General features: G+C 47.7%; 1 protein-coding gene and 1 long non-coding RNA gene across 2 annotated transcripts in view; both read left to right on the plus strand.

Moving 5' to 3' along the window:
* Window positions 1–23334, plus strand: part of LOC125621848 (uncharacterized) — a 35453-nt gene that overhangs the window by 3138 nt on the left and 8981 nt on the right. The window contains exons 3-6 of the mRNA XM_075119464.1: window positions 4425–4551; window positions 8242–8355; window positions 8763–10708; window positions 11846–11848. Coding sequence (XP_074975565.1) covers window positions 4425–4551; window positions 8242–8355; window positions 8763–10708; window positions 11846–11848 — 2190 coding nt within the window. The remainder of the gene's footprint in view (window positions 1–4424; window positions 4552–8241; window positions 8356–8762; window positions 10709–11845; window positions 11849–23334) is intronic.
* On the plus strand, window positions 17717–21643 carry LOC142069096 (uncharacterized). Its single transcript, XR_012664955.1, has 3 exons — window positions 17717–17976; window positions 18698–18786; window positions 21427–21643. It is a non-coding gene; the product is annotated as an uncharacterized LOC142069096 (long non-coding RNA).

Here is a 23334-nt window from a genome sequence, read left to right on the forward strand (position 1 = left end):
CTGGGAGAGACAGTCAGGGGATCACCCGCATTCCCCTCACTCAGGGGAAGACAGTTGGGGGATCACCTGCCCTCCCCTCAGGTTGGGGGAGACAATCGGGGGATCACCCGTTCTCACCTCAGGCAGGGGGGAAACAGTTGGGGGACTACCCGTGTTTCCCTTGGGCAGGGGGAGGCAGTTGGAGGATCGTCACGGGCTCCCCTCGGGCAGGGGGAGACAGTCAGGGAATCGCTCATGCTCCCCTCAGGTGAAGGGAAACAGTCGGGAGATCACCCGTGCTCCCCTCAGGGGTCAGCAGGTGGGACATCCTGCTGAACTTGTGCTTAAAAGCTGGTTTAGGCAGACATTCAGTGAAAGACATCAGCTTTCTTGTGCATAAGTTCAGCTAATTTGTTTTGTATCGGTATCAATAATAATAATAAACATGAAGGGCTTTTATGCTCTGCCAGTCCAGTTGAATCCATGTCATTCTCTATTATTTATTACTGGATCCTTTCACTTCACAACATACAGGTCCAGCATATGCACTTTATTTATGTTACCTTCACTTTAATAAGACCTCAGGGAGAGAGGATGTCCATTGTATGTTTTCAGTAGCACTGAGGTTTTCCACAACTTCACTTCTGTAAATAGCCTCTGATAATCCCGCTATGAAATAAGACAGAGCACACCCTGTATCAAGCTTCATTTGAAGTCTAACTTAATCTACATTGTAAAGAATTCCAAACAACATTTTGTTTTCTTCTAACAATTCTAGAGGTGCTATAACTGTCCCGGGGCTTGTCATGACTGCAAAGTTAACTCTAGTTATAGCTCGAGTGCTGCCCCTGACTTGAGTCGAGTCCACACACAAAACCCTTAACTTGAGAGCAGCACAGCTGCCTGCAGAATGAAGAATCATGGGATGTGCCCCCGAAAGTCTTAGCAACACACACGAGTGAGAGCAGCACCGGTGTGGACAGTGGACACGGTAACTTAGGTGTTATTTCGCTGTGTGGCCTCTCTTACTCAAGCTAGGCTAATTTATGAGGAGTACCTCATAAACTGGAGTTAACTCTGCAGCGAAGACATATTGTCACTGGGCTCCATGTTCTCTTGATATCGGTGGGTTCGTCCTCTACTGAGCTATTATACAAGCCCGTTTTCCCCAAATACTAGGCACTTTTAACCTTTCCCTCTTCCACCCTGATTTAATAAACAGTCCAACTGGCTGCAGGTAGCAATTTCTTTGTAGATTCACTTTCACTGGGCCTCTGCCATCAGTGTCTATTCCACTGTATTCCTGGATTTGGACCATGTCCTCGGTGCAAATTGTTGTGTCTTTTTACTGTGTAATATGCCAAAGAACTCAATGAAACTACACAGACATAGTTGGATTCCAAATAATCACATTTAGTAAATTTACACAGATACCCAAGGCCTAGCTACATACCCACCGCTGCTCTGATTGGCTCTGGAGGCTTCTAAAACCTAGAACACAGTGAGCTCCACTAAAGAGCTCATAAACCATTTAAAGAAATACAGTAACTCCTCACCTATAGTCGTCCCGGTTAACGTTGTTTCGTTGTTACGTTGCTGATCAATTAGGGAACATGCTCATTTAAAGTTGTGCAATGCTCCCTTATAACGTCGTTTGGCAGCCGCCTGCTTTGTCCACTGCTTGCAGGAAGAGCAGCCCATTGGAGCTAGCTGGTGGGGGCTTGGAAACAGGGTGGACCGGCAGCCCCCCTATCAGCTCCCCACTTCCCTAAGTTCCCTGTGCATCAGCCGCCCAGAACGCTATCAATTGCCGGCAGCTCAGCTGTCCCTCCCCCCACTGCCACATGCTGCTCCTGCCCTCTGCCTTGGAGCTTCTCCCGGGAGCCTCCTGCTTGCTGTGCAGGGGGGAAGAGAGGGGGCTAATGTCAGGGTGTCCCCCTCCCTCCTGCTCCTGCACCCCACTTACCCCATCTCCATTGTGTGGGGGACGACAGGACAGGGCTCAGGACAAAGGGAGCTTCCTTGGAGCAGCTGCTGTCTCAATTTGCTTATCTACTTAAAAAGGCAGTGTACTTAAGAGTGGGGTCAGCCTACTTAAAGGGGCACTCTCTCTCACAAAGGGTGTGTGTGTCTCTGTCTCTGTCTGCCATGCTGTCTCCCCTCCCTCCATTTGTGCTGCCTTGTAGAGTGTGCAGCTACATTAACACAAATGAGTTAACCCTTGAGGGCTCAGCCAAAAGCTAGTTCATCATTTAGCAGTAAGGCATTCCCTGGGAAATATCCCACCCTCTTCCACCCGCTGACTTCACCACTTCAACCAAGCTTCACAATCATCATTGCTGTGTACAGTATTAAATTGTTTGTTTAAAACTTATACTGTGTATATATATAATATAGTCTTTTATCTGGTGAGAAAAATTTCCCTGGAACCTAACCCCCCCTATTTACATTAATTCTTATGGGGAAATTGGATTAGCTTAACATTGTTTCGCTTACAGTCGCATTTTTCAGGAACATAACTTAACGTTAAGCGAGGAGTTACTGTACTAACCTAACCTTATACACTACCTCTTCTTTAAGGTAGGGCCTGAATTTTAGGGATAGGGTGGAAATACTCCTGTGTGAGGAAACAACCCCCTGAATGTGTTGATACCAAAGCTCTGTTGCCATCCTACAGCACTCAGAAGCCAAGAGTAACTCTGGAGGTGGGCTTACAAACTGTAGGGAAATGGTGGCCATTTTGAATAAGGGCTGTGACATTACTCTCTATATGATTTTATGAAAATATGCTAATGAGTGTGAATATAATGTAACTGGAATATGCTTCATGCAAAAGGTCTCTTGTAAGGTATCATTACAAAGCTTATAATCTACTGAGTGTGGTCATGTATGTATCCTTCTTGTATCTTAAACTAGAAATATTAAATATGACTCTGAGGGCCTATTGTAATTATGCAAAGTTCGGTCCATTAATGGTGGTTTGGAATTTTGATGGCTCCCATTAACCAGGACAATTGACTGTAGATGACTCTGTTTACTTGTAAGTCTTCCTGTATACCTGTGTGCTGGCAAGTGGGTAGTGAAGTCTTACAGTGACATGTGATCATGTCACCTGAACTGGAATCCATCTTTAACCTGGTACTTTTCCATTTAGAAGGCGGGGTGGGAACCCAGAGAGGGACAAAGGATTCCCGCCTTGTGCAAAAGATGTATAAGGGGGTGGAACAGAACAAAGGGGGCTGCAGTCATGAGAAATCCCCTAGCTACCACCTGAGCTGGAACAAGGACTGTACCGGGGAAAGAATTGGGCCCAGACTAGGAAGGTGTCCAGTCTGTGATAGAAGCTTATTGAAACATCTCTGAAGGTGAGATTTTATCTGTATTCAGTTTTCTTACTGTATTAGGCTTAGACTTGTGTGTTTTATTTTATTTTGCTTGGTAATTCACTTTGTTCTATCTGTTATTACCTGGAACCACTTAAATCCGACTTTTTGTATTTAATAAAATCATTTTTTTCTTATTGATTAACCCAGAGTATGTATTAATACGTGGGGGGGGGGGGGGCAAACAGCTGTGCATATCTCTCTATCTCCTCTGGGGGGAGGGATAGCTCAGTGGTTTGAGCATTGGCCTGCTAACTTAGGGTTGTGAGTTCAATCCTTGAGGGGGCCACTTAGGGATCTGGGGCAAAAATTGGAGATTGGATCCTGCTTTGAGCAGAGGGTTGGACTAGATAACATCCTGAGGTCCCCTCCAACCCTGATATTCTATGATTCTCTGATCAGTGTTATAGAGGGCAAACAATTTATGAGTTTACCCTGTATAAGCTTTACACAGGGTAAAACGGATTTATTTGGGGTTTGGACCCCATTGGGAGTTGGGTATCTGAGTGCTGGAGACATTTCTTGAACTGTTTTCAGTTAAGCCTGCAGCTTGTGGGGGACATGGTTCAGACCTGGGTCTGTGTTTGTAGCAGTCTAGCGTGTCTGGCACAACCGGGCAGGGTTCTGAAATTCCAAGCTGGCAAGGGAAACAGGCTCAGAGAGAGTCTCAGCACATCAGCTGGCAGTTCCTAAGGGGGGTTTTGTGATCCAACCCGTCACAAGGGCAGTTTGACTCTACCCCTCTGAAAGTAATGGGAGGTGGTGGCCATGCAGAACAAGGGAGAATGTGTGAGTTCTGTGCCAGGAATTATGAGATCATGGGAAAAGTCCAAAAATCCCAACTAAATATTGTGAGACTCATGATAAAATCAGCGGAGTTGGCATCACAGTTTCACCACAAAAATAGTGTGTTTTTAATGACAGCTTTTAGAAATTTCCCCTGCCCCAGGGAAAATTTCCTGCTCTCTGTGGGTGAGGGATTTTGCAGCCCTGCCTGTGACTGAGCTGGTGGGATTGTGCCCAGGGGAGCAGGTTCTGAGAGGGGGACTCTGGCTGTTTCAGGAGCTGGTGACCTTCAAGGAGGTGGCTGTGTATTTTACTGAAGAGCAGTGGGCTCTGCTGGACCCCCATCAGAGAGCCCTCTACAGGGACGTCATGCAGCAGAACTATGAGAATGTGACCTCTCTGGGTAAGGATTCCTGTCCCCTCGGGTATTAGAAGGGGTGAGGGTCTCTGAAGCATTTGGGTCAGCTTCTGCTCAGGGTTCTTCCGTGGTCTCTTAGTTTTCAGGAGGATCAGCCCCAGAAACCATGTGAGAGAGACTGCTCCCTCCTGATACCCCTCCCAGGGGAGAGGAGATTCAGAGACATAGTGGAGATGCTCATCCACAAAACTTCCAAGGGAGAGGATGGGCTATAGGTAGCACCCTGTGTTTCTCACTTTCACACACAGAAAGATGTCTCCTCTCCATCCTTTCTCAGGACTATCTCCATGGCTGGAAAGGGCTGTGATCTCAGCAGGGTTAGGAAGGAGTAAGAGGTTGCTCAATTGTATTGTGCCAAAGTCATAAAATCCCCCAGTGTGTGGAGATCGCTGAACCTCCTGCAGGGGGAGCTGTATGCCTCCCAAGAACTATCTAACCGGCATGCCCAAAGGGTCTGCAGGAACATCTGTTTGGTTTATGCAGCTCTGGTTGAAGAAGGCAGCAGTGTTGATATAGTATACTTGGATTTCTTCAGGGCATTTGACTTGGTACCACGACATTTTGATTTAAAAAGCTTGTGTTATATGGAATGAACAAGACCACACAGTAGATGGATTCATAACTGGCTCACTTACAGATCTCAAAAATTTTTTGTTAATGGGGGAAGTCAATGAGCAGGGGTGTTTCTAGTGGGTGCCCTAGGGAGCAATTCTTGGTCCAACACTACTTAATATTTTTATTAAGAGTCTTCATGATGATGTAAAATCTTTGCTGATAAGGTTTGTGGATGACACAAAGATTAGTGGGGTATCAATAATGAGGACAGGTTATTGTTACCGAGTGATCTGAATTTCCTGCTTAAATGGTCATAATCTCCGAAAAGGTGTTCTAGTACTTGTACAGCCAAATGCAAGGTAATACATCTGAGACTACAAGAATTCAGATTGTACCTACAGCATGAAGGATTCTGGGGTTGGCTGCACTGCGGAGGTCAGAGCAGCCTAGCTGCTGCGCTGGCATAACCCCATAGAAGTAGCCAAATCTGACCTTCTGAAATAAAAAATCATACTTGATAACCTGGGTTTCATTATCCTTTCTTTTAATTTAAACTGAATCAACCTGTGACTAGAGCCAAGGTTATTTCCTACGACCACCTCTTCTATGATGTCCTCACTACTTACTAAAACCAAGTCTAAAATTGCATCAAGTCTGTTGGTTTGGTGACAGTTTGAGGAAGAAACTATCGACATTGTAGATAATCATGCAGCGCTGTGCGAAACAGGACTCAGGTGATCCTTGGGTGTGTAAAAAGGGGAGTATCAGGCAGAAGCGAGGAAGAGCTCTTGCCTGTATACGCAGCATTGGTGAGAGCACTGCTGGAATACCGCCTCCAGTTCTGGTGTCCACACTTCAAGAAGGATGTGGGAACATTGGAGAGAGTTCAAAGAAGGGACACAAGGAAGGCCCCGGGGCTGGAAGACAGGCCTTTCCATGGGAGGAGCTCAACTTATCCAGCTTATTGAAGAGAAGGTTGAGAGGGGACTTGATCAGTGTGTTTAGGTACTTACACATGGAAAATAGATTTGATAATGGAGGGGAAGGGGGGGTTTAAGCTTTGCTCAGGAAGGAATAACTTGACGCAGTGGCTGGAAGCTGAATTTACACAAATTCTTCCTTGAAATAAGATGCAATTTCCCAGCAGTGAGGATAATTAAACATTGGAACCATCTTACTAAGGGGGGTAGGGGACTCATCATCGCTTTGAGTCTTTAGCGTGAAATTAGTTCTCTCTTTAAAAAATATGCTTTAATCCAGTTTCTGTGGGATGTTTTATGGCCTGGGCAGGGGCAGGGTAGATGGGTGTAGTGGAACTCAGTGTCCCACTCCTCCACTCCCCGCAATCTCCATGCCTCCCTCACCTGAGCCCCCAACCTCTCTTCCCTCCCTAATCATCCACCCCATTTATACCCCTCTTCCCTTATTCCCCCACTCCTCTGCCCCCTAATACCTCTCCCCTCCCATGTCTGTTTCCCCCTCCCCAAAAATATTTTGATTACATTCCTCCCAAAATGAAATTGTGACCCATGATTCACAAATTGTAGCAACCTCTGGCCACTCAATCCATATCTCCTTGTGTCTTAGATGGGGGCTTGTGATTAACTTAGCCTTAGTTATGCTAATTGAAGGGTAAGTTCACAGCCATCAGTCTCAGGGAGTCTCAGTTCAACAGTACAAGGCAGCAGAAGGACATTTTTGAAGGACTTGTAACTCGAGAACCCCTCAAAAGAACCCAAATTTTGGTCACTGGTGCTACCCAACATTCCAAGGAGGCACACAAAATGCAAAGTGATCTGAGTGACCATTCTGCTTTTAGAGCACTTGCAAGAGTTGAGCTTTAAAGCCTATAAAATGGCAGAAATGGAAACCCGTTAATTCTTTTTCTGTATTGGTGCATGCATACTGTAAAAAATGTACATTTTCTTAAATCTCATTCTCAGTCTGCATCCCCCAAAGATTGAGGGTGTGCCATGCACTATTTTGGGTAAAACTCAGCAGATTGAGATCATTCTGCCCTGCATCACTTCAATAGTTTGATCTCTAGCCCTATGCAAAAAAAAAAAAAAAAAAAAAATGTAGAAACTCTTTTTTAAAATGGCTATTTTTCTCAGGCCTTATATTTCTGGCACCTCTAGCTCAAATAACCCCAAAGTTTGGGTCACTAACTGCACCCAACACCCTCCTGACGCACACCAAATTTCAAAAGAGTCTGACAAAGGATGTTGATTTTAGAGGACTTAGAAAAATCAACCTTTTAACAGAAGTCATGATGCAACCTTAACTATAGTGGCCCTGCCATGCCAGTACAATTTCCTGGATTTTCAGAAGTTTGAGACTGAAATACTTTAACTCCGTTTTTCTTGGGTTTTTGGAGGTTTGGGTGTCACTGCATTCATTAAGTGTTTTTTTCTGTTTTGTCATTGAATAATGATTATAATAATTTTTTGGTCATTTACAGCGGTCAGAAAAGAATATTTTTCCCCAATGTACAAATGGCTAGTTGTGTTCTAGAATGGGGTCTTTGTTTGTATGTTTCCTTCCTCTGAAGCATAAGAGATCGGCCACAGTTGAAGACAGGACACCAGATGGGGTGGACCAGTACATCGAGGTGGTACAGAGAACCCTCTTTCTAGATTCCTGGCTGGTGTGTCTTACTCACATGCTCAGGGTCAAACTGATCACCTGATTTGAGGTTAGGAATGAATTTTTCTGCAGCTCCGATTGGCTGGAACCTAGTCGGGGGAGGGGTTAGATTTCCTGAGTCTGCAGCATTGGGCCTGGATCACCTGCTGGAATCATCTGAACATCTCTTACCAAATCAGTTCCCTGCCATTGCAGGGGCCTCAGACATTAGTAGCATGTTGGTCTGTCCTGTTCTCTCCCTGTGCCACACAGTTTACTCTCCTGGGGACGGAAATCTTTTCAACAAAAGTCTCTGGGCTTTAATATAGGGCCTCTGATACACAGGAGGTCAGACTAGAAGATCTATGGGTCCCTTTTGCCCTTAAACTCTGTGAAGAATACAAGGGCAACCACTCATCCAGCACGTCTGGAAACAGCTGTGTCTCAGAATAATTGTAAAATCCTGGTCTCACCTGCTTTCTTTCCCTGGAGCAGGATTTCCAATTGCCAAACCCAACATAATAGCCCAGCTGGAACGAGGGGAAGAGCCGTGGGTGACAGATCTCCCGAGCCTTGAGGAAAGGGACATCCTGAGAAACATCCGCACAGGTGAGGAAGTGATTAAATGGACACAGAAACCACCCGTCATTGGCATAATCAGCTGGGATTCTCACAAAGGGCCTGTGGGCTCCCCCACGTCTGCTTCATCTCACCCAGGTTAGGACTGTGACTAGCTGGTGTCAGACGCAACTCAGGGCTCCCCACCCATCCTGACTGACACCTAGAAGTAGCTCCTGCCCCACTGTGTGCTCACTTGGGATGTGGAGGCAGAATTGGTCCCCTCCTCTCTCCTTTCTGGGGAAGGGTTTGGAGGGGGGAGGGATTTGGCTCCTGATTTTTGCATCTCCCCATCAGATCTTTTGGTTTATTTCCTGCCATCCCATTCACTTTTTTGAGGTTCCCTTTCCCCTCGGGCACAGGAAATGACTCCTGCCTCAAGTATCTCTCTGTCCCAGCAGGTGACGGGATGGTGGGTGAGAGCGAGGAGGAGGATCCTCAGCAGGAAGTTCCTGAGCAAGTGGAACACGGAAATCTATCCGGAAAAACTGAAGCGGACGTTTCCCGGAGTCCTGAGCAGAGAGAAGCCTGTGAGAGACAGCAAGGAATCAACCCAGGGATGAAACTGGGTAAATCCACTTACCAAGTGGGAGGTCTGAAGGACCTTAAGGAAACCACGATCCTGCCAAGAGTCTTCAGTAAAGAGGAACCATATGACTGTGCTGAGTGTGGGAGAAGTTTCAACCGGAAATCCAATCTTGTTAGGCATCAAAGAGTCCACAGCGGCGAAAAACCCTATAACTGCCCCAGCTGTGAGAAGCGCTTCAATCAGATATCAAACCTTATTGTACATCAGAGAATCCATACAGGAGAGAGACCCTATAAATGCCTCAACTGTGAGAAAAATTTCAAGCACAGTTCAGACCTTGTTTTACACCAGAGAATTCACACAGGAGAGAGACCATATAAATGCCCTGACTGTGGGAAGAGCTTCAAGCAGAGCTCAGTCCTTATTTCACATCACACAATCCATACGGGAGAGAAACCCCACAACTGTCTTGAGTGTGGGAAATATTTTGCTTATTTCTCATCCCTGATTTCACACCAGAGAATCCACACAGGAGAGAGACCGTATACATGCCTCGACTGCGGGAAAACCTTCCGTCAGAAAGCGTACCTTATTGTCCACCAGAGAATCCACACAGGAGAGGCACCCTATAGCTGTCCTGAGTGCGGGAAAAGCTTCAAGCAGAGATCAGACCTTAGTGTACATCAGAGAACCCATGTGGCAGACAGACCCTATAAATGCCCTGACTGTGGGAAAGGCTTCAGCCAGAGTTCAAACCTCCTTAAACACCAGAGAGTCCACACAGGGGAGAGACCCTATAACTGCCTGGAGTGTGGGAAACATTTTTCTAATTTCTCGTACCTGATTTCACATAGAAGAATCCACACAGGAGAGAGACCCTATAAGTGCCCCGACTGCGGGAAAAGCTTCAGGCAGAGCTCGGACCTTAGTAAACATCGGAGACTCCACACAGGAGAGACACCCTATAAATGTTTTTTCTGTGGGAAAAGCTTTGCTCTGAGCTCAAACCTGATTTCGCACCAGAGAATCCACACGGGAGAGGCATCCTATAAATGTGCCAACTGCGGGAAAAGCTTCAAACAGAGCTCGGACCTTATTTCACACAGACGAATTCACACAGCAGACAGACCTTATAAATGCTCTGTCTGTGGAAAGAGCTTCAGCCAGAGATCAAACCTCACCGTACATCAGAAAATCCATACGGCAGCAAGACCCTATAACTGCCCTGACTGCGGGAAAAGCTGCAAGCGCAGCTCAGAACTAATTTTGCATCAGAGAATCCACACGGGAGAGAAACCCTTTAACTGCTCCAAATGTGGGAAAAGTTTCTGTCAGAGATCGCACCTTATTAGGCATCAGAGAATTCACACAGGAGAGAAACCTTATAAATGCTCTGTCTGTGGAAAGAGCTTCAGCCAGAGATCAAACCTCACTGTACATCAGAAAATTCACATGGCAGCGAGACCCCATAACTGCCCTGAGTGTGGGAAAAGCTGCAAGCGCAGCTCAGACCTTATTTCACATCAGAAAATCCATGTGGGAGAGAAACCCCATAACTGCCCTGAGTGTGGAAAAAGCTTCAAGCGGAGCTCACAACTAATTTTGCATCAGAGAATCCACACGGGAGAGAAACCCTTTAACTGCTCCGAATGTGGGAAAAGTTTCTGTCAGAGATCGCACCTTATTAGGCATCAGAGAATTCACACAGGACAGAAACCCTTTAACTGCTCTGAGTGCGGAAAGAACTTTACCCAGAGCTCAGCCCTTATTGTCCATCAGAGAATGCACACTGGAAATAAACCATATACATGTTCTGTCTGTGGGAAAAGCTACAAGGCGAAGGTCTCGCTAATATCCCACCAGAAACTGCACACAGGGTAAAAGGTGTTTGGAGCTCTCTCTGTTGGGCAATCGGTCTTTGTCCTCTTGAAGCAAAGTGTAAATGTGCTTCATTTGAGGAGAGTCTGGGCAGGGGGAGCAGGTGGGTGCAAGGTTGGGGTTTTAATGGGGAATGGTTGATGGGGCCCAGACAAGGCAGGAATGCTGGGTAGTGGGAGCTGTGTTGTTTCTGGGTCTGGGTGAAGCAGACAATGAGAATAGTAACAAGATGTTTCTGTGGGTTCCACACACACTTTCCAATGTAGGGGTGAGGTAAAAATGCCCTGTGGCCGTTTGTGTCTCAGCTCCTCAGGCCCCTCAAGACGGGGAGAGGGACGTTCCACAGGGAAGTAGCGAGAAGCCTCGTGGGGCTGTGGTTATAAGGGAGATGGTGCTGCTAAGCTGAAGCAACAGGATTTCAGAGCAATGCTCAGTGTATTGAACATCTCTGCAGCCGTGGGATGGGAGGGAGGACTGAGACAGGAATTCATGGTGGAGATTGCCCAGACAGATATTGTCATTTGGGGTTGCACTGTTCCTGGGAGGACAGTATGGTGTAATAGTGACAGCAGGGGGAATTGGGACTCAGGACTCCTGAGTCCTATTCTGAGCTCTTGTGTGGGAATAAGGGCTAGTGAGTTAAAGCAGTGGAGACTGGGACCCTGGGACCTTTAGGTTCAGTTCTCAGTTCTGAGAGGGGAGCGTGTCAAATCGCGCCATCGAACGACTGCTCCGGAAGGTGGTAGGTGCCAATGTATACTATCGGGACACACTGATTCCACTCATTTTAATGGCACTCAGGACAACTCCATCTGCCTCCACAGATCACACTCCCTTTGAGGTGATGACTGGGCGTACTAAGCCAATACCAGATCATCTTCTGTGGCATACCAACAGGTAGAGGTGGGAGGCATGGGGTGGCAGTGGAGAGATGGGCAGTCAGGACCCCTGGGTTCAATAACGCTGCATACTAGTGTCTCCTGGTGTGATCTTGTGCCAGTCACTCCCCGTCCTTTCTGTGCAGCCTCATCTTCTCCCATCTCTGTTGTGGATAATAGTTGCTCCCCTCCACAGGAAGTCGTGAGGTGTCACTAATTCTTGTTTCAGAGTAGCAGCCATGTTAGTCTGTATTCGCAAAAAGAAAAGAAGTACTTGTGGCACCTTAGAGACTAACAAATTTATTTGAGCATGAGCTTTCTGAGCGACAGCTCACTTCATCAGATGTGTAGCTCACGAAAGCTTATGCTCAAATAAATTTGTTAGTCTCTAAGGTGCCACAAGTACTCCTTTTTACTAATTCTTGTGTGACTCAGGAGGACAGAGGTGCTGACACTCACCTGCCCCTTCCTGGCTCTCTGTGTTGGGGGAGTGAGTTACTGAGCCAACGGGAAGGGTTTCAGCAGGAGTTCCTCATCCCTGTTTTCAGGGAGGGGCTCAGTTGACATCACACATGGGATTTTTCCTGAAATAACTGCTCCATGAGGAATTTTTCTCCTTGTTTCGGGATGGTGGGCGACTGGAGGGTCTCTTGTTTCTGGAAAATCAGATTTCAGATTCATCTTTATTTCTCATTGAAGTTTTTAATTTGGTTGGTTTCTGTTTTTCCCAGATAAATTCCTAATAAAATGTTTATTGCAAATCCATTGTCTCCCAGGGAATCTCAGACATTTCCTCTGTTCTCAAGCTGTACGGGTGCGGGGCAAAGTGCCCCACATTGGGCAAATTCCCCCTCAGGAATTCAATGTTGATAAATGCAAAGTAATGGACATTGGGAAAACATAATCCCAACTATACATATTAAATGGTGGGGTCTAAGCAAGCTGTTACCACTCAAGAAGGAGATCTTGGAGTCATGGTGGATAGGTCTCTGAAAACATCCACTCAGTGTGCAGCAGCAGCAGTCAAACAAGCTACCAGAATGTTGAGAAGACTGGGACTGTTCAGGTTGGAAAGGAGAGACAATTAAGTGGGGGTTATGATAGAGGTCTATAAAATCATGAATGGTGTGGAGAAAGTGAATCAGGAAGTGTTATTTACCCCTTCATATAACACAAGAGCCAGGTGTCACCCAATGAAGTTAATAGGCAGCAGGTAAAAACTAACAAAAGGAAGTGTTTCTTCACACAACACACAGTAAGCCTGTGGAACTCATTGCCAGGGGATGTTGTGAAGGACAAAAGTATAACTTCAAAAAAGAATTAGATAAGCTTATGGAGGCTAGGTCCATCAATGGCTATTAGTCAAGACGTTCAGGGATGGAACCCCATGCTCTGGGTGTCCCTAAGCATCTCACTGCCAGAAGCTGTGGGGTTGGACAACGGGCTGGATCACTCGAAAATTGCCCTGTTCTGTTTATTCCCCCTGAAGCACCTGGCATTGGCCACTGGGGGAAGTCAGGTCCATGGGCTAGATGGACCTTTGGTGTAACGCTGTATGGCAATTCTTATGTTCTTATTCACTCCCCCTCAACAGGAATCTCTCACTCCCCCTATCCAGCCCCTTTCACTGATGTGTCTGCCCATCCTACTTTAAAGGGGATATCTGATGCTTCCATGTCTTTGCTCTTGCAGCTCTAAGTGCCTCTGGGCTCAGTGTCTGGGTCTTCCCTTCCCATAGCCTGAGAATTTAATTGGTCGCTCAGAGCTGGAGCGGCTGGTCCCTGGGAGGCATGATTCATGGACACTTCCCATGGGGAGCAGCCCATCTCCTTCTGCCCGGCAGCATCTCCAATGTCTGTCCTCTCTCTCTGCTCCATATCCAGCTCATTGAGGAATCCAGTGCCTCACAGGCAGAATCGAGACATTTCCTCTTGCACTCAGAGCCGTTGAAGAGCCCTCATCCTGCCCAGACTCCATCCCAGCCATTCACTTCCCACTGGGTTCCTGGATCCCACTCCCAGTTTCCTGGTGGTTTCTGTGGTACTATCTCCCTACTGTGGTAACTGCATCTCTGTCTAGGGAGATAAAACCCCGCTCCCCAAAACTCTGCTGTCCCATTCTCGGTCCCAGGCCCTTGCTCCATTGCTCTGTGCTGTACCTGGGCTGTTAAAGCCCAACATTAGGGCTCTGATCACAACCCCTGCCCTGGACCTGGAGGGGAGTGACCAATTGCAGCCACCAGACAAAACACCCCCATGTGTTTGTTGCTGTGTGAAATTGTCAGCCCAGACATCTCAGTGTGGGTGTTTGAAGCAGCCCTGGGCCATCATCTGAGCTACAGGGAAACAGAGTATCTTTACGGGGTATCTTTAGTTTATGCTCAGTAATCCTTGCCCCTCAGAATCCAAGCAGCATAAAGATACAATTCCTCCTTGTTAAGGCTTTTTATTCCCTCCCCCCTTCTGCTTTGAGTTGTAAGTTCAATTGTTGGGAGGAATGCACTTGCATCACGTATCAGAGAGGTAGCCATGTTAGTCTGGATCTGTAAAAGCAGCAGAGTCCTGTGGCACCTTATAGACTAACAGACGTATTGGAGCATAAGCTTTCATGAGTGAATACCCACTTCATCGGATGCATCATGTCTCCTAGTTTGTCGGATGCATCATGTCTCCTGGTTTTTCTTGTGTCAATGAGTTTGCTTTGTCGGGCTGGACATAACCCTTGTTGGATACTAGTACGTCACGCTAGTTAATGTTTCTCTCTTGTCTGGTGGTTTACACAATTACAGGGGCTCACAGTGCAAATGCTCAACTATTACCTTACAATATGGGATGCAGATGTTATAAGTAAGATTAAAGTACACAGCACTTACAAGCATTCAAAAAAGTCTAAACACTAAGCACGTTTTTATAACTCTACTACCTATTTGACCAATACTAACACACAGGTGAACCAGACTGGTTCTGGTTGTTTTTCAGTATCTAAGTGAGGCATAGGGATCTTGGCACAAAGTGGCACCTGGTTTGTCAATGTCACATCAGGAACCACCTGAGCTCCCCAAAGAGTCTGCAGGAAAATTTTCCCATTTGTTTTGTTTATACAAGGACCCACCCACCCAGCTCATCTGGCAACAGCTCTGTCTCAGGACAACTGTAAAACCCTCATCTCACCTGTTTTCTCACAACTGGTTTTCCAATTCCCAAACTGAACATAATTTCCCAGCTGAGAAGGGGAGGAAGAGCTGTGGGTTCTGGACCTCCAGGGCTCTGAGGAAAGGCAGGTCCTGAGAAATATCCACACAGGTGAGGAATTGGTTAAACGGTCCCACAGAAACCATCTCTCATCGGTATAAACAGCTGGGATTTTTTTTTAAAGACCCTTCAAGCTCCCTCAGTTCTGTCTCATCTCACCCAGGTCAGGACTGTGCCCAGCTGACGTTGTATTTTTATGGCAGATGTCACTCAACTGCACAGCCACCCCAGGGAGACGCCCTATGAGGGTCCCCAGTGCTCACCCTTCACCCGCACAGCCATCCAGGGAGACACGCTGCCAGGGTCTCAAGGACTCCCCCCACATCCAGCACCCACACAGCCAGGCCAGGCCCTACCAGTGAGTGCAGCAGCAAGAACCTTTGGGAACACCTATACTCACGCCAGGCACCAGAGACCCCCAGGCATGGGGTGCACCCCTCCCTCATCAGACATTCCACTTCGGACAGAGATCCCTCTGGATATGACTCTGGGGACATGGAGAGCCACTGTCACACAAGCCTCCCTACAATGGACAGAGCGGGCCCTCCCCAGGCAGGAGGAGAGATTCCCTCTGAGAGCCCTTTCCAGACCAAAGCCCACCTCAGTTCTTCCTTCAGTTCACGGAGCCACTTGACACACGGGAATTCCACAACAGTGGGACAGGTGCCTCACTGGTGTAAATCAGTAGTTGCGCCATTGAGGTCATTGGGCCAGAACCCCAGAGGGTGTTATCGAGAGAATCCAAAAGGGGGCATCTCTCGGAGCTGTCACAGGTCACAGCGTCAGCAGGATAGTCTCACAGCACAGCCTGCCCAACACCAGCGACTTCCCTAGCTGGATGCATGACTGTCTTCAGCGTGGCTCAGTAGCTGGGCTACGACAGCCGCATTTCCTCCAAGCATGGGGGTGGGGGAGACATGTCCCACACACTGGCCAGTGGGTTACACAAGCGCTGTCGGTGCCTGACTCTCTGAGCCCCCATGCAGGTGCCTAACACGCAGGGTTTCCACCCAGAGTGACCCTCCACATGCTGGGGTTGAGTTCATTCTGTGACCTTTGCCCCCAGCCTAGCTAATACAGGGAATGCATTAAAGTAAAACTAAGATGAATCAACCAATGTCTGGGCATTGCACGACTCCCCCATCACAGTGGGGGAACACTAGAGAACCTTTGGGTACAACTGGGCCAAATCCCTCTGGGTCCTGCAAAGAATACACCCAACCAGAGATTCTCCAGCCTACAGGGCTGCAGCTCCCCCAACCCCGGACTGTCCTGTTCCCACTTATAGCTCGCCCTCTCCCAGGCCTTTCCTGTTTTGGCCAGGGACCATGGAGAGTCCCTCATGTCCCCAAAGGTGATCTACTGTCCTTAGTTCCACTGCTCCAAAATCTGGTTGGCTGAGGACAAGGCACTCAGCTGTCCGTCCCAATCTCCGACCAGGCCCGAAGCTGTACAACCTCAGCCACCTGCCAACGGGACCCCTACCCGAAACATGGTGCAGAAGGGATCCAGGCACAACCCGTCTCTCCTCACTGAAACCTCCAGAGTGAATGAACCAGAGACAGAGTCCCAGAGACACGTGCCCTCTGCTGTCATCCTGGGCTTTGGTCAGCATCCCTGGGGCCTTTTAATTTGGGAGCCCTCCTAAGACATTCACAATTCCCTACAGTCCCACATTCCCCAATGACACCCCCTCTTCAGAGACACAGTCCTCCCTCCAGGAGTTAACAGGGCACAATCCATTCATCGTGATCTAATGAATAGAAGAAATCCCAAGGGAAATAGAGCCATGAGACAGGAATACCTGGGTCCCTGTAACTCAGGGCTCTGAGCTTCCACACTAGGTCCAGGCATCCAGACAGGGTCTCCCCAGAGCGAGTGACTCACACTGCCTTGCTCCATGCTGGAGGGACACCCTTGCGTACACAGCCCCCAGAACTGCTCTGGACTTTACTGCTGCCCTATTACAGGGCAAACTACTAGGTCACTCCTTCTCTCTCCCACCATCTGGTCTCTCTAAGCCAGTGGCTCTCAGCCTTTCCAGACTACTATCCCCCTTTCAGGAGTCAGATTTGTCTTGCCTACCCCCAAGTTACACCTCACTTAAAAATGACTTGCTTACAAAAATCAGACATAAAAACACAAAAGTGTCAAAGCTACTATTATTGAGAAATTGCTGACTTTCGCATTTTTACCATATGATTATAAAATAAATCAACTGGAATATAAATATTGCACTTACATTTCAGTGTATAGTCTACAGGGCAGTATAAACAAGTCAATGGCTGTATGAAATTTGCGTTTGTACTGACTTTGCTAGTGCTTTTTATATAGCCTGTTGTAAAACAAGACAAGTCAGACTCCTGAAAGGAGGACAGTAGTCTGGAAAGGCTGAGAGCCGCAGCTGTAGCCCCCTTTTATACCAGGGAGCAGGCTCTGATGGCAAGGGAGGGCAGAAGCTTCTTCAGCCCATGTTACTGGGCATTTCTGGATAGTTCAGGCAGCTGGGTAACAGCAAAGTACCAAATCTCCAAAAGAAATAATCTGAAGCAAAACACTCGTCCTTATTCTTCAGCCGAGGAAGGCGATTGGGGAGGTCTCAAGAGGGGATTTGCCCATTTCACACTCTGGTTCCCCCAGGCTCTGTCCCTGCCAACAGAGACTCTGGGCTTTCGTTACAGTGGGTCCCAGGGCGGGCTGCAGCCCGGGTTGTTATCCATGGGGCACAGGAAGCAGGGCTGGGAGCAGCAGCTGAGAGCTGGTGTATCCGGCGCTGGGGCGAGGGCAGGGGGCGAGCTCAAGGTAGGTAGGAGGCATTAATGGTACTCTCAGAGGGCAGAGACTGCACCGCTCCTGCATTTGAGTGGTCCGTGATCAAGGCGGCTGGAAGAAGCTGTCGCTGCCTCCATTGTGAGCCGGGAGCGCGGGCTGAGCCGCTGCTGCTCCCCAGCGGGGTGCGGGGAGAGACCTGCATTAACCTCCCTTTGCATCCGTTCCTCCCAGGGGAGGACTTTCTGCGGTGGCTGGAACCAGCCCCGGGCTCTGCCGACACCAGCCCCTGAGCCGGAGCCTGCAGGTGAGGGGAGAGACCCGGGGGAAGGGCCGGGGCCGGGCAGGAAAGTGACTCTGCACCAACGGCCCCTCCTCGCCCCAGCTGTGGTCCCGGGGGGCGGGGGTCTGCGAGTCCCGGAGCTGCCGCTGCTGCCCCCCCCAGCTCTGCCCCCCGAGCGCCGGCAGGAGCCGAGCCAGCGCCGGGAGAGCGACCGCCCCAGGACCGGGCCAGGGCCCGAGTCTCCCAGCCCGAGGGGAGGGGAGGGGGCAGGAGGGAGACAGGGGCAGAGACTGGCAGGGGCAACAGGAGCAATCAGTGGGGAGGGAGGGAGGTCCGGGCTCCCAGTCCTGCCCAACCCAACCCCACCCCATTCCCTGCAGCACCCCAGGGCCGATTGACTTTCCTGGGAGAAGGGGAGGAACAGGGAGAGGAAAAGCCAGTTCCTGTCTGGGCCTGGTCGATGCGCTGCCCTGGGGACAGCGTGAGGGGGGATCCCCCAGAGCGGCTCCTTTGATTCTGCTCTTTTCTAGTGTTGGTTTAAAGACTGTTACTGGGGGGTTTAAACATGTTTCAGTGGGTTTAGTCCTAGTGGGTGTGGGTGGGGCTGGGCTGGGATACGCAGCAAAAAAGTGGCAGAGTCTAAATTTAAAGTATCTTTCTGCAGACAAAGAGCCTGGGGAAATCTGTGTGAAATGGACTAAAATCTTTTCTATAACCTGCCCCATCGCCCTTCTCACCTTGACAGGCTGCAGAATAATGTCCACATCTTGCTCCAGGTCCTCCCATCCTCCCAGGGGACAGGGAAGGAAAGGGGCTGTAATGGAATCAGTGCAGGTAAGTGATTTTCAGGGAGGTGGTGGGGTTGGCCTGCATGTGGAGGAGGGACAGTAAATACAGATGGAGGGAAGAACAGAAAATGAAAAACCTTCTGTTGCATAGTTTGCTCTTTACACAACACACAATATGGAGAAACCCCAGGGGCACATCTGGGTTTTTCTAACTATACACAGAAGTGCAAGGCCTAGCCAGTTGTATACATTTACTTGGTCTGGTTTCTGGCAGCTCCTAAGGAACACAGTGAGGGCCGCTAGAGGGCTCACAAACTGTTTAAAGGGATATTACCCACTTCCTACACACTACCTACTCCTGCCTCTTTGATGAAGGTAAATTATTTTTTTAAATGTTCTCCAATACGTTACTGTCAATACTACTATTACTAGAAGACTGCACATTTTGTTCCTTCTGTAGGCCAAACTCATTGCACACATCAGAGGCTCCTGGCATCTTTTCATTCCCCTTGGCCCCCACAAGTGTGCCATCCTCCCATCCCTATTTTAGGGGCTCCCTGCAACCCCCCACCCACTCCCTCATGCTACGGGTCTGTGTGTCCCCCCTTCCCCATGCCAGAATTCCCCATTCTTCCTCCGATGTCCTCTCCAATCCCCTCTTTCCACATATCGTGTCCCCCATTCTTGCATTCCCCCTATGCCAGGAAAGCTATGTGCCACCATAACAGGACCAGCCACCTCCTGAGCACCCCCTCATGGACTGAGGTTGTGCTGCAAGTGTCCTGACTCAGTTTCCCCTCTTGGTTCCTCCATAAACTCAAAAACACTTCTCTCTGTTCAATAATACCCCCCTTAAGGTCTTCTTTATTAGCAAAAAGTTCAAAATAAACCCCAAAATATCTTTGTTTCCACTCCCTCCAGCCTTAAACTGCACACAGTCAATTCCCTGACATATTGTCCCAAAACTCCCAGGATCTTCCTTGCAGGAGCCTTTCTCACTCTCACAGTTTTCTCTTCCTGTTTCCTCCTCTCCTCTGGCTCTTTCTAGAGCCCTCTATGATGCCCCATTGAGAGGCTGTTAATGAGGCACAGGCAGGCTGGACCAGTTCTTTTTTAAAGGGCCCAGTCCACCTTGTGACAGCTGCCCTATTCCTTCTCTTCTATTCCACTACGTTTCTGGATTCAGATCCCATCCCCGTTGCCAGTTGGGTCTTTTGCTCTTCACACAACACAAAGAACTTGGAGAAACCACACAGGCAGAGTTGGGTTTCAAATAACAATATTTACTAAATACTGACCAACACCCAAGACCTAATTACACACACTGGTGCACTGATTTCTTGAGGTTTATAAAACTAGCACACAGTGAGCACTACTAGAGAGCTCACAGACTACTTAAAGAGATACTAACCTACCCTTAAAAAGAAAAGGAGTACTCGTGGCACCTTAGATACTGAGCATAAGCTTTTGTGAGCTACAGCTCACTTCATCAGATACAGACTAAGACGACTGCTACTCTGTAACCTACCCTTATACACTACACCATCTTTAATGTGGGCCCTGAATTTGTGGGACAGGCCCAGTGTAAATTACTATACTTGAGAAAGCAAACGCCTAAAAATGTTGATATCCAAAGCCTACAACTAGAGTGCAGAACTCAGAAGCCATGAGTCACTCCGGAAAGTCAGGAGATGGGCATAGATTCACAGGAAGTCTGAATGGACCATTGTGATCAGCTAGTCTGATGTCCTGTATAACTCAGGACTTAGGACTCTCCTGAATTAGTTCCTGTTTGAACTAGCGCATATCTTTTCAAAAAACATCCAAACTGAATTGATACTACTCCAACTTGACATTTCCATGTTTATTCATCCGAGGATTACATTAGCCCTTTTGGCCCTACCATCATTCTGGGAGCTCATATTCAGCTGATTATCCACCATAACCCGCAAGTCTTATTCACTGCTTCCCAGGATAGAGTCCCCCATTCTGTGTCTATGGCCTGCATTCTTTCTTTCTAATTGTATGAGTTTATATTTGGCCATATTGAAATGCAAATTCTTTACTGACACCCAACTTACTAAATGATCCAGATCGCTCTATAAGGGTGATCTGTCCTCTTCCTTATTTACCACATCTCCAATCTTTGTGTCACCTGCAAACTTTATCAGTGATGAGTTTGTGTTTTCTTCCAAGTGACTGATAAAAATGATAAATAGCAATAGGGCCAAAAACCAATTCCTGTGGGACCCCGCTGGATACACACCCACTTTATGATGATTCCCTGGTTACAGTTACAGTTTAAGATCCATCAGTTAGCCAGTTTTTAATCTATTTAATTTGTACCATTTTAATTTGATATTATGTTAGTTTTTTAGCCATAATGTTGTGCAGTACCAGTCAAACACCTTTTAAAATTCTAAGTATGATCAGCACTATTACCTTTATCAGCCAAACTTGTAATCTCATCAAAAAAAGGTAGAGTAACTCCTCACTTAACATTGTAGTTATGTTTCTGAAAAATGCAACTTTAAGTGAAACAATGTTAAATGAATCCAATTTTCCCATAAGATTTAATGTAAATGCGGGGGTTGGGTTCCAAGGACATTTTTTGGGGGGCAGACAAAAGGCATTCTGTACTGTACTGTTGTTGGGAGAGTAGTTAACTCTGGCTTACCCCACACAGGCACAGCCCACTGCAGACAACGAAGCAGGCAAAGACACTAGGAAGCACCTTGAGCAGCAGCAGTGGCAGCTTCCACACAGAAGAACAGGCGCTGACTTTGCCGGGGGATGCTTCAGGCCTGCCTCTTCCCATCCCTGCTCTGCTCCAGGCCCGCCTCTTCCCACCCCCGCTCCACCTCCTCCCCAGAGCATGCCGCGTCCCCACTCCTCCCCCTCCCTCCCAGTGCTTCCCTGCCACCAAACAGCTGTTTGGCGGCGCTTAGGACTTTCTGGGAGGGAAAGGGAGGAGCAGAGACGCGGCACTTCCCCTCTCCTCTCCCTCCCTCCCAGCACTTCCCTCGCCGCCAAACAGTTGTTTGGCGGCGGGGGAAGCGCTGGGAGGGAGGGGGAGGAGGCAGAGAAGAGGAACTTGTGCAATGCTCCCTTGTAAAGTCGCTGCTCTTCCACAGAATCCTACAAGCAGTGGACAGAGCAGGCAGCCAAATGACGTTATAAGGGAGCATGGCACAACTTTAAACGAGCATGTTCCCTAGTGATGCAGTGACGTAATTTCGAAACAACATTAAGCGGAAGGACGTTAAGTGAGGAGTTACTGTGGCAAGTTAGTTTGACAGGATATATTTTCCAAAAATTCATGTTGATTTGCTTTAATTACATTACCTTTGTTTAATTCTTTAGTAATCAAGTCCCATATCAGCCACTCCATTCTCTTGTCCAGGTTTGATGTCATGCGGACAGGCCTATAATTACTCAAGTCGCCCTGTTTACCCTTTTTAAAAATTGGCACAACGTTAGCTTTCCTCCAGTCTTTTGGAGCTTCCTCAGTACTCCCAGATTTATTGAACAGCAACGTTAACTACTCTTCAGCTACTCCTTAGCCAGCTCTTTTAAAACTCTTGGATGCAAGAGTTGGATTTGCTGATTTAAAAATGTTTAACATTAGTAGCTGGTGTTTAACACCCTCCAGATATACTCGTGAAATGAAAGGAGTTATCGTCATATGATGAGACTATATTATTTGATTTTTTTTAACATTCCAGTCATGCCAATCTTCCCACCAAGTTTCAGTAATAACAAGTAGGTTGAATTTTTTCTCATTTACAAGCAATTCCAATTTCTTTTATTTTTTACCCAGGCTCCTAGTGTGTAGGCATTAAATAATTTCTTCTTTTCATGTCTCTTGGTGCCTTGAATAATTTTGTTCTCAACATCTTAATATTTTGGTCTGAGTGCTCATTTGTTCCCTCATTTGTTTTCTCCTTTTGTTATTAGTTTAATGCCCTCTTGATTACTCTAGCCAGCCTGCCCCCTAGCAGATTGGTTTCCCTTCAACAGATATGGAGGCCATCCAACCTATACTGCCCTCTCTCTCCTAGAAGATGGTCCAATATTTCATAAAACCAAAACCCTCCACCCTACACCACTTACCTAGCCAGTGTTTCGCTTCCAGAGTCTTCTGCCTTCTGTCTTCCTTCACTCCCAGGACAAGAAGCATCTGAGACTATCACTTTCATGTTCCTTTCCTTTAGCACCCTTCCGGTTTCTCTGAAGTTGTCTGTAATGGGTGAGGTGCCCCATGACAGAGTTATTAATGTCAATACAGACCATCACCACTGGATCCTTGCCCACTGACTTCAGAAGCCCTATCCAATCTCAGAGTGACCCCTCATGTCTTGGCTCCGTCCTGTTGTCTGCCTGTCCCTGGCAGAATGTTCTTTCCATTCTTCTTAGCACAGAATCCCCAACAAGGATCGTCTGCCTTTCTTGCATGGGTAGAGATCTCTTTGCAGGGACGCTTGATTGTCTTGTGGGTTGGGCAGGCATCCTCAGGTATGTCCTGTACAGTTCTCCATTCTGTTTGGTCAGCTAGATATTGCAGTTTCCACACTGAGAACATGATAACAATGCG

This window comes from Caretta caretta, chromosome 14 (genome assembly GCF_965140235.1).
Source record: "Caretta caretta isolate rCarCar2 chromosome 14, rCarCar1.hap1, whole genome shotgun sequence".
NCBI classification, from domain to species: domain Eukaryota; kingdom Metazoa; phylum Chordata; order Testudines; family Cheloniidae; genus Caretta; species Caretta caretta.